This window comes from Salmo salar, chromosome 04 (assembly GCF_965601325.2).
Source record: "Salmo salar chromosome 04, fSalSal1, whole genome shotgun sequence".
Classification (NCBI taxonomy): domain Eukaryota; kingdom Metazoa; phylum Chordata; class Actinopteri; order Salmoniformes; family Salmonidae; genus Salmo; species Salmo salar.
Window position 1 is genome coordinate 70,250,490 of NC_138294.1, and position 20,229 is coordinate 70,270,718.

Sequence of the window (20,229 nt, forward strand, 5' to 3'; positions counted from 1 at the left end):
AATGTTTATATCTCGGGACAAATTGGCTAGCAACAGCAAGCTAGCTAGCTAGCTAAATTGCCATAAATGTTTAATGCTTTCGACCTGTCCCCAAATTAATATAGTTTGTTCAGAGTTCATTTTGATATTTCAGCCTGCGTGTCCTGATCGCTTCTGGTGTTGGTGGACAAAATCAACATGCGCACGATGGTGCACACGGACACATGGGTTTGGTCTGGTCAGCATGTTAAGGTCGGATGCCGAGCAGTTGCCATACCAGGCGGTGATGCAACCGGTCTGGATGCTCTCGATGGTGCAGCTTTAGAACTTTTTGAGGATCTAGGGACCTATGCTAAATCTTTTCAGTCTCCTGAGCGGGAAAAGGTATAGTCGTGCCCTCTTCACGACTGTCTTGGTGTGTTTGGACCATAATAGTTGGTGATGTGGACACCAACGAACTTGAAACTCTCGACCCACTCCACTACAGCCCCGTCGATGTGAATGGGGGCGTGTTCTGCCCTCCTTTTCCTGTAGTCCATGATCATCTCCATTGTCTTGCTCACATTGAGGAAGAGGTTGTTGTCCTGTCACCATACTGACCTCCTCCCTATAGGCTGTCTCATCGTTGTCAGTGATCAGGCCTACCGCTGTTGTGTCGTCAGCAAACTTAATGATGGTGTTGGAGTTGTGCTTGGCCAGCCAGTTGTGGGTGAACAGGGAGTACAGGAGGGGACTAAGCAACCACCCCTGAAGGGCCCCCGTGTTGAGAATCAGCGTGGCAGATGTGTTGTTGCCTACCCTTACCACCTGGGGGCGGCCCGTCAGGAAGTCCAGGATCCAGTTGCCGAGGGAGGTGTTTAGTCCCAGTGTCCTTAGCTTAGTGATGAGCTTTGTTGGCACTATGGTGTTGAACGCTGAGCTGTGGTCAATGAACAGCATTCTCACATAGGTGTTCCTTTTGTCCAGGTGTGAAAGGGCAGTGTGGAGTGCGAATGAGATTGCATCATCTGTGGATCTGTTGGAGCGGTATGTGAATAGGAGTGGGTCTTGGGTTTCCGGGATGATGGTGTTGATGTGAGCCATGACCAGCCTTTCAAAGCACTTCATGGCTACCAACGTGAGTGCTACGTGGCGGTAGTCATTTAGGAAGGTTACCTTCGCTTTCTTGGGCACAGGGACTATGGTGGTCTGCTTGAAACATGTAGGTATTACAGTCTCGGTCAGGGAGAGGTTGAAAATGTCAGTGAAGACACTTGCCAGTTTGACCAAGAAGCACTGAGTACACGTCCTGGTAATCCGCCTGGCCCTGCGGCCTTGTGAATGTTGACCTGTTTAAAGGTCTTGGTCACATCGGCTATGGTGAGCGTGATCACACAGTCATGCATGCTTCAGTGTTGCTTGCCTCAAAGCGAGCATAAAAGGCATTTAGCTCGTCTGGAAGGGTTGCGTCACTGGGCAGCTCGTGTTTTGGTTTCCCTTTGTAGTCCATAATAGTTTGCAAGCCCTTCCACACACGACGAGCGTCAGAGCTGGTGTAGTAGGATTCAGTCTTAGTCCTTGCCTGTTTGATGGTTTGTCTGAGGGCATAGCGGGATTTCTTATAAGCGTCTGGATTAGTGTCCCACTCCTTGAAAGTGGCAGCTCTAGCCTTTAGCTCGGTGAGGATGTTGCATGTAATCCATGGCTTCTGGTTGGGATATATACGTACGGTCACTGTGGGGACGACGTCGTCGATGCACTTATTGATGAAGCCAGTGATTGAGGTGGTATACTTCTCAATGTCATTGAATGAATCCCGGAACAAATTCCAGTCTGTGCTAGCAAAACAGTTCTGTAGAGTAGCATCCAAATCATATGACCACTTCCGTATTGAGCGAGTCACTAGTACTTCCTGCTTTAGTTTTTACTTGTAAGCAGGAATCCGGAGGATAGAAGTATGGTCAGTTTTGCCAAATGGAGGGTGAGGGAGAGCTTTGTATGTTTACATACACCTTAGCCAAATACATTTAAACTCAGTTTTTCACAATTCCTGACATTTAATCCTAGTAAAAATTCCCTGTTTTAGGTCAGTTAGGATTACCACTTTATTTTAAGAATGTGAAATGTCAGAATAATAGTAGATAGAATTATTTATTTCAGCTTTTAATTCTTTCATCACATTCCCAGTGAGTGAGAAGTTTTCATACACAATTAGTATTTGGTAGCATTGCCTTTAAATTGTTTAACTTGGGTCAAACGTTTCGGGTAGCCTTCCACAAGCTTCCCACAATAAGTTGGGTAAATTTTGGCCCATTCCTCCTGACAGAGCTGGTGTAACTGAGTCAGGTTTGTAGGCCTCCTTGCTCGCACACGCTTTTTCAGTTCTGCCGACAAATGTTCAATAGAATTGAGGTCAGGGCTTTGTAATGGCCACTCCAATACCTTAACTTTGTTGTCCTTGAGCCATTTTGCCACAACTTTGGAAGTATGCTTTGGGTCATTGTCCATTTGGAAGCCCCAATTGCGGCCAAGCTTTAACTTCCTGACTGATGTCTTGAGATGTTGCTTCAATATATCCACATAATTTTCAAACCTCATGATGCCATTTATTTTGTGAAGTGCACCAGTCCCTCCTGCAGCAAAGCATCCCCACAACATGATGCTGCCACCCCCGTGCTTCACATTTGGGATGGTGTTCTTCGGCTTGCAAGCCTCCCCCTTTTTCCTCCAAACATAACAATGGTCATTATGGCCAAACAGTTCTATTTTTGTTTCATCAGACCAGAGGACATTTCTCCAAAAAGTACGATCTTTGTCCCCATGCAAACCGAAGTCTGGCTTTTTTATGGTGGTTTTGGAGCAGTGGCTTTTTCCTTGCTGAGTGGCCTTTCAGCTATGTCGATATAGGACTTGTTTTACTGTGGATATAGATACTTTTGTACCTGTATCCTCTTCACAAGGTCCTTTACTGTTGTTCTGGAATTGATTTGCACTTTTCGCACCAAAGTACGTTCATCTCTAGGAGACAGAACGCGTCTCCTTCCAGAGCGGTATGACGGCTGCGTGGTCCCAGATGAACGTGGTACCTTCAGGCGTTTGGAAATTGCTCCCAAGGATGAACCAGACTTGTGGAGGTCTATAATTTTTTTTATGAGGTCTTTACTGATATTTTTTGATTTTCCTATGATGTCAAGCAAAGAGGCACTGAGTTTGAAGGTAGGCCTTGAAATACATCCACAGGTACACCTCCAATTGACTCAAATGACGTCAATTAGCCTATCAGAATCTTTTAAAGCCATGACATTATTTTCTGGAATTTTCCAAGCTGTTTAAAGGCACAGTCATCTTAGTGTATGTAAACTTCTGACCCAGTGGAATTGTGATACAGTGAATTATAAGTGAAATAATCTGTCTGTAAACAATTGTTGGAAAAATTACTTGTGTTATGCACAAAGTAGATGTCCTAACCAACTTGCCAAAACTATAGTTTGTTAACAAGAAATGTCTGGAGTGGTTTAAAAACGAGTTTCAATGACTCCAACCTAAGTGTATGTAAACTTCCGACTTCAACTGTATCTGTGTATTGTTATGAACACACTGTCAGGAGTTATGGAGTGCACAAGCAATGCCCATGTTTAAACCCCATTGCTTGAGTTTATATTTCAAAATGTCATCACAATCAGCATTTCTTGCCCATCTCTTGACAATAATATTTCACACAGAAACCAATTAAAACACATAAAAGGATATTTTCCCTTTCTCGACACAACACGAAGACATTTATTTTAATTGCACTTGGTAAGGCTGGGGTGGAAATTACATTCCTAATTAGGATTAAGGAAGAGGTCAGTCTGCTTGGACTAGAATGCGAGGTATTTGCAGCGAGCAGAGCCAATGCCATCTGTGCAGAGAGCAGCTAATTCTGGCACCCGATGTTACACAGATTTTCGTGGTAGGAGCTTCGCTACGAGCATAGGATTGACTCTGTCCCCTGCCCCAAAAACGCTGTGTTGAGCTGAATTAGACCCCTGGATCTCTTAAGCCCCCACCACGGTCTCAGACAGCTCCCCAATTTATTTTGACGTCCGAAATGTGTGGCGTGTCATATTGTTTGCACTGGAGTGCCATGTCAGGGGCACCATCCCCTCTGCTTTATGCCTCGATTTGCATTGACAGGAGGCGTTTACAGCGTCTTACACTGGGGCCAGTCTGGGGTTGAAAAATGAGCAACGAATTGATGTTATTAAGGGAGGATGGCCAAGGCTTCCTCAGCTGACTGTGAAATGGTAGATGTAGTGCTGCTACACTTACCTGCAACCAATTAGCAAACTGTGGGGGCCCAGCCTGGCGTTGACAGCCACTATAAATAGCCGCAAGGCTTCTCAAACGCTAACCTATTCTTACTTACTGAGGAATAACTCACAGACCTGCTGCCTCCGATTGTCCACTACATCATCACTAACATGCACTGACACCGGCTCAAATTACAGAATTGACTCAAAAACTGGCTAAACACAACCCATAGCAGGGCAGCTTCACTTTATGCACAGCAGCATGTCGAACTGGCGCACCACTCCTTTCCACTCTCACTTTCACTTTCATACCCACTTATAAAGCTTCCTGTGTAAATATTGTGCCTGGATATAAATATTTATATTAGCAGCTCCAAGCTTAGATTATTTTACCTGTCATCAGATCACCCTCTCGTAGTTTTATTGATGTACAAATTACCTCGACTAACCTGTACCCCTGCATATTGATTCGGTACCGGTACCCCCTGTATATAGCCTCGTTATTGTTATTTTAATGTGTTACTTTTTATTATATTTTACTTGAGTTTCTTTGGTAAATATTTTCTTAACTCTTTCTTGAACTGCACTGTTGGTTAAGGGCTTGTAAGTAAGCATTTCACAGTAAGGTCTACAAATGTTGTATTCGGCGCGAGACAAATAAAGTTTGATTTGATTTTAATTTGATGTTATCAGACATCCCTGAATTTCACGTTGCCCCTGGCAATGATTAGGTAGGTGCCTACTTAGACCGAATACGGAGAGATTACCTAAGAGGCAGTTATATAAACAGTATGCTTGCCATTTAATAGAACACAGGCAATAGCCTACATACTGGAAATGTAGGCCTGTGTTTTTGAGTTTAGCTCAGCAGAATAGTTTATGGAGAAAAGTAACAATAAATGCTTGAAATTGTGAGGAGTGATGTCTAACTGTAAGGTCTATGTATACAGAGGGTCTGTTGAGTGAAGATACACTACCAAAAGTATGTGGACACCTGCTCGTTGAACATTTCATTCCAAAATCATGGGCATTAATATGGAGTTGGTCCCACCTTTGATGCTATAACAGTCTCCACTCTTCTGGGAAGGCTTTCCACTAGATGTTGGAACATTGCTGCCGGGAATTGCTTCCATTCAGCCACAAGCATTAGTGAAGTCGGGCACTGATGTTGCACGATTAGGCGTTCCAATTCATCCCAAAGATGTTCAATGGGGTTGAGGTCAGGGGTCTGTACTGGCCAGTCAAGTTCTTCCACACCGATCTCGACAAACCATTTCTGTATGGACATTGCTTTGTGCAAAGAGGGCATTGTCAAACTGAAACAGGAAAGGGCACATGATATTTGACATACAATTGAAGTTTGCTGCTCTCTTGCACTGTGACTACGCTCAGCCCTCCTCTCTAAGATCAAGCCTGGTGACATTTGCTCGGCAGCTGAAGGAGTACCTGAGGCATTTTCTTTGAGGCTTGCGTTATCTTTGCTTGAACTGCACTATATTTATTCACACTGGAATGAGGGAAGACTACAAAGCACCTCCTGTACATTTCCAAACTTGGAATTTGATTGCCTGTACGCGTTTTCAGCAGATCTGTCATCCTTTCACAACAGTTGACAATCATCCAGAGACTGTTTCAATCATCATATAGATGCAGCCAATGTGACGTAATTCCCAGCTCTGGTATCCACTAGCAACACCAGCATTCTGGATACAAAATGACTTTCTGCCGGTGCCATCTGTAGCCTGTTCAGCTATTACACAATTATGATAAGAGAGAGAAAAACAGCAATGGCAAGGCAAGTCTAGCGACAAACTGTGATTCGGGATAATTAGGCACAAAGATATGAGAATCTTAGGGCACTATCACAGCATATTGTGCTATCACAGCATATCACAGCGATAGTCAAATTGTTTTAGTTGCCTAGGGTTACTTATTTGATTGCCACCAACGCAGATGCTGTTATTGCTCCTTGGGTTTCATATCTGTGACTGTCTGTGACAGCAGACAAACCTTTCATTTCAGAATATCTGGTCAGAGCTCAAGCTTGGTGGATGAACAGATGGATCCAGTGTTTTATTGAAACCAGAGGTTATTAGTGTCATCCAATAAGAACAGAAGTGGCACTTTTCGATAGGCCAAAGAAAAGAGATGAAAATTCAACATAAGACCCACGGTGGTAATTTTCAGTGCTTATGTAAAGAGGCTTCAGTGTGCCCTCGCCACTATGTATCCCCCCATCCCATAATGTTAAACTGTGGGTGAAAGGGTAAAAATAGGGGTGAGGGGGGATAAGAAAGTTGACCGGACAAGTCAGCTGGCGAGAGTGACCGCCACTGCCGGATGACCACAGCTGTGACCACACAACCTGCGGTCACTTGGCCTGCGAGCTTAGCCCTAAAACCAGTCCCTCCTATTGTTGTTGTTGTTATTTTCACAGAGGACTTGAGGTCAGTTCAGCCACTTTCTCCCCAGCTCACACAAACTGATGGGTCACCACCAGAGCTTCTGGTTACTGGTGGGGTAAGGGAAGAAAGTCTAGGAATTTGCATATTTAGGTATAGAAACTGTGGAAACTGGAGCATGATTTGTTTGGAATCAGTGCAAAATCTTTTCTTAGCAAGGAGCTTATGCTGTATGGAATGTAAATGTCCATTTATTAATTAATTAGTCTGGCTTTGCATCCAGATAGAGATTAGAAACTAAGCTATGTGAGAATTGGCATCGCCCAGGGGTAAAATGTATCAGAGCCATTTTCTAAAATATTGTTTGAAAACTATCCTGTCTGACAGTCTTGTGAAAGCATTTGGATTTTCTGGGATAAACGTAACTCAAACCACAATCTGGTTTAGTATGCACATTTCATGAAGGTCCTGCCAGTTCATCTCTTGCAGCACCGACCAAAGAAAAGTATGTGGTGACAAAAACTGTAACCTAGTTTTGCTTGCAAAGATAAACATTTACTCTCTTTGAAGGAATTCCAAGTGTTCACATAGACTCCCTCAGCTACAAGTAAAACACTCTCCAGGCCAAGACACTGTGGAGGTACAGGAGGGCAGTTACCTGGGTGGTTGAATTGGAGAATGTGTGACCCACTACACACCATGGCCAACATGCAGCATTGCAGAGCCTTTTAGGGCAGCGGAGGGAGAATAGTTCTTAAGTCTTGCGGAGTGTTATACTGGACTGTATATGTCTTAGCACTGGGATAGAGCCTAGTTTAACACAATCCACATACGGAGTGGAAGTTGCAGAGCACAAAAACACATCCCATCCAATTGCCGTCACTGACTGAGGAGGATAATGCATTGTTCCGTGGGCACCACTTGCTCAGCGAACAAACAGCCCTCCTCCTCTTGGGGGAATTAAATCAATGCAGCAGTTAAAAAATAACAAGGAATATTATCTGCTTCATGCGCTGCTGAATGAACGGGATGTGCTCAATGTTCACTGACTAGACGTGTCAAAGCAGATTCTGCCCATTTACCAAGTCCCATGTGATCGCTAATCACGTGTGTGTTTGTGTGTGTTCCAAAGGGGTGTAGCCTTACACGAACAAAGCTTTGAAAAACAGCAACTAGCAGATCATTTGCAAAACTAGGTACTTTGATGTCTGGGGTTTAGGGACATGGGTGTATCTCGCGGAGGTGCTAGGCAGAATTGTTACTTTGGGAATTTCACTGGGAAGCTTAATGAACCCTCCATTTATGACGTCACACTCCTCTATAACTTTCTTTTACTAGCAGAAGGGGAAAATCTTGTTGATTTTTCCAATAGTAACACCACAGAAAGCTAGGAGCCAATTCACATGCAGGCATCCATTCTCTAGTCCTCAGTTTAATTACCATCGCTCCATGTCATCTGCGTATAATTTTAAATGAAGCCAAGGGATATCTTTTGTCTCCAGTCCCTCATCTATTGTTTTATTCAGCATCGGAAAGCCTGGGGTTTTATCAGGGCATTACACTAAGATTACCAAGAAGAACCAGCCGTCCCTCTTGAGAAGGGCGAGGGAGATTAAAATACATCCATGCAGATTGCCAGATCGCACACAGCTGTGCCCTGCCAGGAAGACGAGAAAGAGAGAAGGAAAGACAGGGTAACATAGGTCACGGAGCACCTGCATGGTTTGAGGGCTTAAACTACACACACACTGCATAGACCTGGCCATCTACTGTATATGAATACAGTGGGAAACACTACAGCAGCCTCTCAGACGCAGGTGTTAGGGGATGCATCATGGCACTGGGAAGTGGTCAAGACCTTAGAGTCTTTCCCAGGGGAGGGGGCAGAGAGAGAGAGAGGAGAGAGAGAGGAGAGAGAGAGGAGAGAGAGAGAGAGGAGAGAGGAGAGGAGAGGAGAGAGAGAGAGAGGAGAGAGAGAGGAGAGAGAGAGAGAGAGAGAGAGAGAGAGAGAGAGAGGAGAGAGAGAGAGAGAGAGAGAGAGAGAGAGAGAGAGAGAGAGAGAGAGAGAGAGAGAGGAGAGAGAGAGAAGGATGACAGAGGGGTCATAGGTCAGGATGAGGCAGACAGGGAAGGGAAGAGAGACGGGAGACACCTGTCCCACAGTGCACAGTCATCACTTCCTTATTGCCGCTTAGTCCTCGAACGCTTTCCTGGCCACTGCTGCCTCTCCGCTAATGCCCCCATCAGGATAGCTCCATCTGTTGCCGTGCAAATGCTCAGGAGGATGTAATTGTTAAGAGGATGTATGTTCAACCAAGGTCCCGGCCTGCTGGATCCGCTCCATTTCTTGTTTTGTTCACCTAGCCTCACCTGCCAACCCTGAGAAATGATTAAGAATTCAGCCATCCTGCTTGCAGACAAGACTGTGTGTGTAAATTACCAAACATCGGGACTTGTCAGGGACAGTATATTTTCACAGTATTATTTAGTGTGTTGTTTAAAAAGCTGCCTTCTGCACTCACCTAGAGAGTTTTGACTTTAATATTGTGGTCTGGATGTAGGGACTTTAAAGTTATTCATGTTGACTGGGGTTTTTGCACACTTTTATCAGAGTATCAAGCTCACTTAAGCACCAAATCTGCACCTAATACTGTCTGAGTTAACAAGGAAGATGGAACAGGGGCTTGCCTAAGCTAATCCATTAGCTGGTCAAAATAAAAAAAGCTGTTTGGTGAAATCAAAGACAAAATACTATTGTGCTAAGTAATATATTTAGGTACGCTTATATGGCTTTGTTTTAATGAGCACACAATCAACAGGTTTTTATTTTATTTTATCATGCTGTACCATGAGATACTTGGCCTATATAATTCCCTCATTAACATACACTCCTACATACATGCATAATTGATCTCTGAGGGGGGAAGAAATGTGTGCAGTTGTGCAAATAAGATTGCATATAGCTAGAAATATATGAGGAAAGTGGTGATTGATATTCATCTTTATTCTGCACCAATTCTACTATAGAATTGATTTTCTCAGTCTAGAATCTCTCCCTCTGTGACTATTCCAATCAAGAAGAAGGAGTTGACATTTCAAAAATACATTTTGCCACATAACCGTGGCTGCAAGGGCTTGTCAGAGGCATTAGCGAGTTACCAAACAAGCAAATACGTTTTTTCTACGTGGAGCTATTCTATTACTTCCGCCTGAACACTTTCAACTTGTCCCTCGATATTGTGGAATATGTGAATAACTTGCAGGCTTTGACAAAACTATTTGATTTTTCAGTTTACAAATACAGTAGCTAATTTGACAGCTAATTGTGCAATGCTGGTGCCTAAAATTTTTATTTTTCTGTCTTTTAATCAGTGAAGTATTGTTACATTATTAAGAGAATACTGTTTCATACTGCTTTTATGCCATGTCACTTCTAATGCTTTATATATACTGCTCAAAAAAATAAAGGGAACACTTAAACAACACATCCTAGATCTGAATGAAAGCAATAATCTTATTAAATACTTTTTTCTTTACATAGTTGAATGTGCTGACAACAAAATCACACAAAAATAATCAATGGAAATCCAATTTATCAACCCATGGAGGTCTGGATTTGGAGTCACACTCAAAATTAAAGTGGAAAACCACACTACAGGCTGATCCAACTTTGATGTAATGTCCTTAAAACAAGTCAAAATGAGGTTCAGTAGTGTGTGTGGCCTCCACGTGCCTGTATGACCTCCCTACAACGCCTGGGCATGCTCCTGATGAGGTGGCGGATGGTCTTCTGAGGGATCTCCTCCTAGACCTGGACTAAAGCATCCGCCAACTCCTGGACAGTCTGTGGTGCAATGTGGCATTGGTGGATGGAGCGAGACATGATGTCCCAGATGTGCTCAATTGGATTCAGGTCTGGGGAACGGGCAGGCCAGTCCATAGCATCAATGCCTTCCTCTTGCAGGAACTGCTGACACACTCCAGCCACATGAGGTCTAGCATTGTCTTGCATTAGGAGGAACCCAGGGCCAACCGCACCAGCATATGGTCTCACAAGGGGTCTGAGGATCTCATTTCTGTACCTAATGGCAGTCAGGCTACCTCTGGCGAGCATATGGAGGGCTGTGCGGCCCCACAAAGAAATGCCACCCCACACCATGACTGACCCACCGCCAAACCGGTCATGCTGGAGGATGTTGCAGGCAGCAGAACGTTCTCCACGGTGTCTCCAGACTCTGTCACGTCTGTCACGTGCTCAATGTGAACCTGCTTTCATCTGTGAAGAGCACAGGGCGCCAGTGGCGAATTTTCCAATCTTGGTGTTCTCTGGCAAATGCCAAACGTCCTGCACAGTGTTGGGCTGTAAGCACAACCCCCACCTGTGGACGTCGGGCCCTCATACCACCCTCATGGAGTCTGTTTCTGACCATTTGAGCAGACACATGCACATTTGTGGCCTGCTGGAGGTCATTTTGCAGGGCTCTGGCAGTGCTTCTCCTGCTCCTCCTTGCACAAAGGCGGAGGTAGCGGTCCTGCTGCTGGGTTGTTGCCCTCCTACGGCCTCCTCCACATCTCCTGATGTACTGGCCTGTCTCCTGGTAGCGCCTCCATGCTCTGGACACTACGCTGACAGACACAGCAAACCTTCTTGCCACAGCTCGCATTGATGTGCCATCCTGGATGAGCTGCACTACCTGAGCCACTTGTGTGGGTTGTAGACTCCGTCTCATGCTACCACATGAGTGAAAGCACCGCCAGCATTCAAAAGTGACCAAAACATCAGCCAGGAAGCATAGGAACTGAGAAGTGGTCTGTGGTCCCCACCTGCAGAACCACTCCTTTATTGGGGGTGTCTTGCTAATTGCCTATAATTTCCACCTGTTGTCTATTCCATTTGCACAACAGCATGTGAAATTTGTTGTCAATCAGTGTTGCTTCCTAAGTGGACAGTTTGATTTCACAGAAGTGTGATTGACTTGGAGTTACAGTGTGTTGTTTAAGTGTTCCCTTTATTTTTTTGAGCAGTGTATATATAAACTCAGCAAAAAAAGAAACGTCCTCTCAGTGTCACCTGCGTTTATTTTCAGCAAACTTAACATGTGTAAATATTTGTATGAACATAACAAGATTCAACAACTGAGACATAAACTGAACAAGTTCCACAGACATGTGACTAACAGAAATGAAATAATGTGTCCTTGAACAAAGGGGGGGTCAAAATCAAAAGTAACAGTCAGTATCTGGTGTGGCCACCAGCTGTATTAAGTACTGCAGTGCATCTCCTCCTCATGGACTGCACCAGATTTGCCGGTTCTTGCTGTGAGATGTTACCCCACTCTTCCACCAAAGCACCTGCAAGTTCCCGGACATTTCTGGGGGGGAATGGCCTTGGCCCTCACCCTCCGATCCAACAGGTCCCAGACATGCTCAATATGATTGAGATCCGGGCTCTTCGCTGGCCATGGCAGAACACTGACATTCCTGTCTTGCAGGAAATCACGCACAGAACGAGCAGTATGGCTGGTGGCATTGTCATGCTGGAGGGTCATGTCAGGATGAGCCGGCAGGAAGGGTACCACATGAGGGAGGAGGATGTCTTCCCTGTAACGCACAGCGTTGAGATTGCCTGCAGTGACAACAAGCTCAGTCTGATGATACTGTGACACACCGCCCCAGGCCATGACGGACCCTCCACCTCCAAATCGATCTCGCTCCAGAGAACAGGCCTCGGTGTAACAGTCATTCCTTCGACGATAAACGTGAATCCGACCATCACCCCTGGTGAGAAAAAACCGCGACTCATCAGTGAAGAGCACTTTTTGCCAGTCCTGTCTGGTCCAGCGACGGTGGGTTTGTGCCCATAGGTGATGTTGTTGCCGACAAGCCCTCAGTCCAGCCTCTCAGCCTATTGCGGACAGACTGAGCACTGATGGAGGGATTGTGTGTTCCCGGTGTAACTCGGGCAGTTGTTGTTGCCATCCTGTACCTGTCCCGCAGGTGTGATGGTCAGATGTACCGATCCTGTGCAGGTGTTGTTACACGTGGTCTGCCACGGCGAGGACGATCAGCTGTCCATCCTGTCTCCCTGTAGCGCTGTCTTAGGCATCTCACAGTATTTACATTGCAATTTATTGCCCTGGCCACATCTGCAGTCTTCATGCCCCCTTGCAGCATGCCTAAGGTACGTTCACGCAGATGAGCAGGGACCCTGGGCATCTTTCTTTTGGTGTTTTTCAGAGTCAGTAGAAAGACCTCTTTAGTGTCCTAAGTTTTCATAACTGTGACCTTAATTGCCTACCATCTGTAAGCTGTTAGTGTCTTAACGACCGTTCCACAGGTGCATGTTCATTGAACAAGCATGGGAAACAGTGTTTAAACCCTTTACAATGAAGATCTGTGAAGTTATTTGGATTTTTACAAATTATCTTTGAAAGACAGGGTCCTGAAAAAGGGACATTTCTTTTTTTGCTGAGTTTATATAGTGTCAAGAAAAAGTATGTGAACCATTTAGAAATACCTGGATTTCTGCATAAATTGGTCATAAAATGTGATCTGATCTTCATCTAGGTCACAACAATAGACAAACACAGTCTGCTTAAACTAATAACACACAAACAATTATACGTTTTCATGTCTTTACTGAACACACTGTGTAAACATTCACAATGCAGGGTGGAAAAAGTATGTGAACCCTTGGATTTAATAACTGGTTGACCCTCGTTTGGCAGCAATAACATCAACCAAGCATTTTCTGTAGTTGCGTATCAGACCTGCACAAATGTCAGGAGGAATTTTGGACCATTCCTCTTTACAAAACTGTTTCAGTTCAGCAATATTCTTGGAATGTCTGGTGTGAAGTACTCTCTTGAGGTCATACCACAGCATCTCAATCGGGTTGAGGTCAGGACTCTGACTGGGCCACTCCAGAAGGCGTATTTTCTTCTGTTGAAGCCATTCTGTTGTTGATTTACTTCTGTGTTTTGGGTCGTTGTCCTGTTGCATCACCCAACTTCTGTTGAGCTTAAATTGGCGGTCAGATAGCTTAACATTCTCCTGCAGAATGTCTTGATAAACTTGGGAATTAATTTTTCCGTCGATGATAGCAAGCTGTCCAGGCCCTGAGGCAGCAAAGCAGCCCCAAACCATGATGCTCCCTCCACCATACTTTACAGTTGGGATGAGGTTTTGATGTTGGTGTGATGTGCCTTTTTCTCTCCACACATAGTGTTGTGTGTTCCTTCCAAACAACTCCACTGTAGTTTCATCTGTCCACAGAATATTTTGCCAGTAACGCTGTGGAACATCCAGGTGCACTTTTGCGAACGTCAGACATGCAGCAGTTTTCTTTTGGACAGCAGTGGCTTCTTCCGTGGTGTCCTCTCATGAACACCATTCTTGTTTAGTGTTTTACGTATCATCGACTCGTCAACAGAGATGTTAGCATGTTCCAGAGATTTCTATAAGTCTTTAGCTGACACTAGTATTCTTCTTAACCTCATTGAGCATTCTGAACCGTGCTCTTGCAGTCATCTTTGTTGGACGGCCACACCAAGGGAGAGTAGCAACAGTGCTGAACTTTCTACATTTATAGACAATTTGTCTTACCGTGGACTGATGAACATCAAGGCTTTTAGAGATACTTTTGTAACCCTTTCCAGCTTTATGCAAGTCAAAAATTCTTAATCTTCTGAGATATCTTTTGTTTGAGGCATGGTTCACATCAGGCAATGCTTCTTGTGAATAGCAAACTCAAATTTTGTGAGTGTTTTTTATAGGGCAAGGCAGCTCTAACCAACATCTCCAATCTCATCTCATTGATTGGACTCCAGGTTAGCTGACTTTTTACTCCAATTAGCTTTTGGAGAAGTCATTAGCCTAGGGTTTCACATACTTTTTCCAACCTACAGTGTGAATGTTTAAATGATATATTCAATATAGACAAGAAAAATACAATAATTTGTGTGTTATTAAGTTTAAGCACACTATGTGTGTCTATTGTTGTGACTTAGATGATGATCAGATCAAATTTGATGACCAATTTATGCAGAAATCCAGTTAATTCCAAAGGGTTCACATAGTTTGTCTTGCCACTGTATATACATACATAAATGTAGAACTTTTTACTCTCAGGGCCTAACTTGTGTTGTCTTTGTTTAACTAGAACTGTATGAAATGGATCATATCTCGAGAGACAAAGCCCAAAATATTGCTATTAAAGATTCATAGCAATTAACATTAGCAATGGGGGAACATTAAAGCTTTGAAGGCCTACACTAAAGAGTTACTTATAGTCCTTCCTTTCCATCACTGAACTTTACGTCTCATTAAATGTTTAATCTTATATTAAGTTAAGCGGGTGAATATTCGCCTTTTTCAGCCCGTGGGACAATGTATAGCTTGGTGTTTAAACTGACGACATAAGGTAAACAAGCTGTGGTCTAGTAACGATCTCAGAGACCTTAGGGTAAGCAGCTTACCCAGTCTGCTTTAGAGGGCGACCCCAAACAGCTCCTACACCCATGCGTGCATTGGATAGTTAGCAGGGAAGTGGTATGAGACTGACATTGACTTAGCAGGACCAGGGTGAGGGGGACAGGAAATACACCTACTAATGCCTGGGTGTGAGGAGAGTTTCCTGGGGAAAGGTCTACCAAAGGATCCGTAACCTTATGCTTTCAGACAGACTTGTCTCTTCAGGTCGCAGACTCGCCTTACTGTGTGAAAGAACTGTGTGGTGTCTTGCTAATTCATTGTGTCAGCTTAGGCCCGGTGAACTCAGCCGGTAAAAGGCTCTAAATGTGCTTCTGTCTTTTTAATGGACAGGGGCACTTAGGCCTCTTTCTTTAGACAGGGATGGGGAGCTGGGACGCAATGGGGCGCCAAGCCGTGTTACTGGATCAGTAAGGTTCCTGGAGGTAATCACTTAATGAAAACGCCCACAGAGTTGGAGTTGGTTATTGGTTTCAGTCAGGTGAAGTAGCCACTGGGCTCAGTCAAAGTGTGTCACCAGGAGAGAAAAATCTAATAGAGTGGAACAGTAAAGTTAGGGGTTGGCAGTGGGGAGTGGCACACAATGCAGGGAATAAAAAGGGATAGTTCACACAGATTACACATTGGTTTCCTTACCCTGTAAGCAGTCTATGGACAAGGTATGACAGCAATCAATGATTTGGTTTAGTTTCTCTAGCACTGTTTTGTGGCACAAGTCCCATTCATGTCATGGTAGTGATATTAGCATTTTTGGCGCATCATGTCCAAATCATCCAAAAGTATCTAAAATTGATTGTAAAGCTCAACAAAGTCACTTATAGATGATTTTAATACGATGTGTGAAAAATGCTAATATCGGTACCATGTCCTGAATGGGATTTGTGCCACAAATGCTAAAACGTTAGCATTTGGACACAGTGCCAAGGAAACTAAACCAAAGCATGGATTGCTGGCATACCTTGTCCATAGACTGCTTACTAGGGCCGGGACAATACCAGTATCGCGATACTCGTTAGTATCGTGGCAATGAAACAAAACACAAAGCAGATTTAACTTTTTTTTTTAAAACAGCCCTAATGTTGAAAACAAGCATTGTGTTGTCATCCAGAGTCACATGTATTTATTTTCCAAGCTATAGCACACAATATTATTCATACAGGAGGTTTTTAACGGACCAAAGAGTAAGGTCTGCTTCATGTTTGCATTTTTTTCCATGCAAAAAATATTGCGATACTGATATCGTCCCGGCCCTACAGGTTAAGGAAACCAATATGTCCATTTGTAATTTGGGTGAACTATCCCTTTTAGGACATTCATTCACACTGACATTCAGTTCACTCAAGCCAACTGACCAAGCCTCTGTGACCCTGACCAGCAGCTACTTGAGCCTAAGCATCATCTGAGTCTCAGGGAGACTATTCATGGTTGTGTGACTGGGTTGGTATGCATGTGTGGAGGAATGGCCTGTCGGGATGATTCAGCAGTGCCCACTCCCATGGCCCATTACTGCCACATGGGCACTCGCGACAGGCCCAGAGAGGGAGAGAGAGAGCGGGGCCGGGCAGGCTGCTAGGCTGCCACTGGCATGGGAGAGCTCGCGCCGAGAAGGGCATGCGCCTCCCTGCACAATTACTTACAGTGCGTAGAAACTGTGCCCCCCCTTAAGTCCACGTCGGTTCACCCCGCCAGACTAAAAATGGAAGGTAACAGATCCAGGCCATGGTACACTGGGAAGAATGAAGAATGCGTCTGGGTGGGGTGGTAGACTGGGAGCGAGGGGATTGATGTTAATTTAGTTTCTGGAATTTTGGATGAGCTAACTGGTTAGAAACAACCCTAATGGGGGCGTAACAGCGAGCTCACCAACCATAGCCCGGCAAACAGGCACTAATGGACATCGCACGTAGTTTGTGAAGTCATCAGTGTAATGGCAAAGTTCGTGTGACTGTGAGACTCATGTTTCTTCCTCCTCTTTCCTGTTTTGCAGGTTACTTCAACGTGTTGGCAGTGATTCTGAGAACAACGAATGATGCGCCATGGGCCAACGAGTTTGAATGTAAGAGCCAATAGAGATGTCGTAATGTATACACTGATGTGCTTGACTTTGACTTGACACTAAAGAACCAGAACCAAACAACATCAATCTTTTGGTTCTTCATTCTGAAAGCCTTGCATCTAATTTCCTCTCTTCTCGTCTGGTAGCTATCGAATTGTCCTGTTTGATAGAGTCCATCTCCACAAACGACCCCAGAATCGAATGGAAGAAAATTAAGGATGGGGAGCCCAGTTATGTCTACTTTGAGAAGAAGATCTCAGGTAACGGACTCAACTGAGTGCTTTGTCTTAATGTCATCTTCACTAATATCAATATCAAAGTGATACAAAGGGACAAAAATATAAAACAATTCTGATCATCTTACAGAAACAAACAATTCCTGCTTTACAAACAGCAGTTCTCTGACTAATGAGGGAATGACATTCTGTTCTATACTCATCAATTATGTCTGTATTAAATCAGCGGGAACTTAAAGTGTGTTTTTTTTTCTCCTGCAGGAGATTTGGAGGGCAGAGCAAGGATCAGAGAGCCTGCAACATTAGTGATAACCAATGCCACAAGATCAGACTCAGCCAGTTATCGTTGCGAGGTCACCGCCCCAATTGACCAGAAAACCTTTGATGAGATTTTGATCAACCTTGTCGTAAGAGGTAGGTATATCAGCCGCTTCAACTCACATCTACTCAACACATCACTAGCTTTTTGCACCATAATCACATTATTAGTTGTATTACTAAAGTAAACTGTGGTATAATATTGAAGCCAGAACAAATGTAAGACTTTACACCAACACAAAGATGCATCACCCTGTGGCTATGACTGAAATTACATGTTTGGGGAAGGAATAATTGCCACTACCTAGCTGAAATTACATGTTTTCCAAGTCATTTGCGATGCAATTCTTTAATGCATCTCATAATTTCACTGCCAAAATATTTGCTCTTAGTCTTAAACCTTGTTGCTTTTGGAAGTTGCTATGAAGCATAACATACAAAACACAATGAACGTACTCATTGTCCCTACAAACAGCGTTAGAGTTTACTACTTTCAATGCTGTAAGCTGAAACTTTTTTGTAGGTCAGGCCAACTCTTTGGCACACGTATGAAGATGCGTTGTGACTGGCCTGCCCCTGCCGCAAAGGCGTGTTCTGGGCTATATGGGGAAACTTCTGAAACTGCATCCCCGCTAAATAGCATCGCTAAAGATGGAAAGTGTCGTGTGTTTAGTTGACAGGGTTTGGCACGGGGCAAAAGACGCGTACCCATTCTCAGAGGTCATTCATTGGCCTAGTAACTATAACCGAATGTGTATCATGGGTTGTACTGATTTGACACGTTCAGATGCTGAATGTTGCCATTGCTGAATATGTGTTTGTGTCCACAGTGAAGCCAGTGGTGCCGAAATGTGCTGTCCCCAAATCGGTGCCCGTGGGGAAGGCAGCGGAGCTGCGCTGCGTGGAGGACGAAGGTTTCCCCAAGTCTCAATACCAGTGGTTCCGCAACAAGGAGGAGATCCCCGATGACCCCAAGACCAGCCCCAAGTTCTTCAACTCCTCCTACACGCTCAATGCCGAAACTGGAACCCTGGTAAGTGTGTGTTTTTGTGTGAGGACTGGGAGGAAAGGGGACTCTAGGGCAGGGCGAGGCTGTGGGGGTAGGTGCGGATATTTTGGGGAAACAGTTGATGGTGCGCAGGGGATTGAGGCATGAGGGGAATTTGCAGTCCTCGTTGGCACATTCCTGAACTCCCTCTCCCCTGCTCAGCCAGACACAGTCAATGGCTCGCCCCCAGGCCCTCCACTCAACCTTCACACTAGCCTCTAAAGGTTGGCCTGGCTGTCACTGACATACTTCCAGGGAGTCACACCCTACTACATGCTACACCGGCCCCTTTTACTTGAAGACCACCAATTTACGCTGCCAGATCTGTGTTTCGTATCCAACTAACCAAAAGCCAACTTACTATCAACAGGACTAGAATTAGAGGACAAGACATCATTAGCCTGTGTTCAAATGTGATGGGAGACAGCATCAGAAAACTGAAGGGATATCTGTTGAACATCAAAGCAACTCATTTTGGTGACAGTTCCACTTGCAACGTAATCCCAATTGGACCTCGTTATAAACCTGCACTTTACCACATGCAGTAAAATATATTGGCAACCTTGCAGGATTTACTTTTTCTTCGAAAATAAGTTGACATTTGAAAAACTGTATGTGTTTACATGTGCATTTGTTTGATTTACAACTGCATAGGACCAAAACAACTAATAATCTAAACTAAAATTGAAAGTTTTCACTACAAAAACCAAAAATAGGCTGGAAAATAATAATTCGCATTTACTATGTCATTTCTCAACTGTGGTGAGTTTGCAGGTGCCTTCAGGTTAAAAATAGCCAGTCAACCAGTTTTTAAAAGAAAAAACGGAACATTCTGAACACTGCACTCCATTGTAAAGTGCCAAGGGTGCCAATATATTTTACAGCATCTGTACATACACCAGAACAAAAAGACACCGGTTTTACTGTTGTTGGTTTTTCCTCTGCAGAAATTCAGTGCTGTCAGAAAGGACGACTCAGGAGAGTACTTCTGCCGAGCAAAGAACGACGCGGGTCACTCAGAATGTGGACCGCAGATGATGGAAGTCTGTAAGTCTGTTTGACAGCTGACACAGTTGTATACAAGTTACACAACACACTAGGGTTGGGCGGTATCTAGATTTTCATAGTGTCATACCGTTTCTGTACCATACTGGGGTATACGGTATTACAGAATTTGCACACACAAGGGGTGACATAAATAAATAAAAACAAGCACAAAACTATTTAGTCAACAGGGATCTTGATCCAGGAGGGGATTGAATGTCTCTGCTCTAACCAAGAAGCTTGATCTTGACATCTAGCCACTTAGCTAGCAAGTTAGCAAACCAAATGCATAGCTGGAGCTGGATAGAATTTATTTGACACATCTCAGATTTCATATAGTTATAAGCAGTGGGTTAAAAACAGTGTTGAAAATCATACTGTCGGT

At 44.2% G+C, this 20,229-nt stretch overlaps 1 protein-coding gene across 1 annotated transcript in view; it reads left to right on the plus strand.

The window, feature by feature from the left end:
* Positions 1 to 20,229, plus strand: part of jam3b (junctional adhesion molecule 3b) — a 43,344-nt gene that overhangs the window by 20,272 nt on the left and 2,843 nt on the right. Inside the window, exons 2-6 of the mRNA XM_014197636.3 lie at positions 17,130 to 17,198; positions 17,345 to 17,458; positions 17,696 to 17,848; positions 18,583 to 18,785; positions 19,748 to 19,847. Coding sequence (XP_014053111.1) covers positions 17,130 to 17,198; positions 17,345 to 17,458; positions 17,696 to 17,848; positions 18,583 to 18,785; positions 19,748 to 19,847 — 639 coding nt within the window. The remainder of the gene's footprint in view (positions 1 to 17,129; positions 17,199 to 17,344; positions 17,459 to 17,695; positions 17,849 to 18,582; positions 18,786 to 19,747; positions 19,848 to 20,229) is intronic.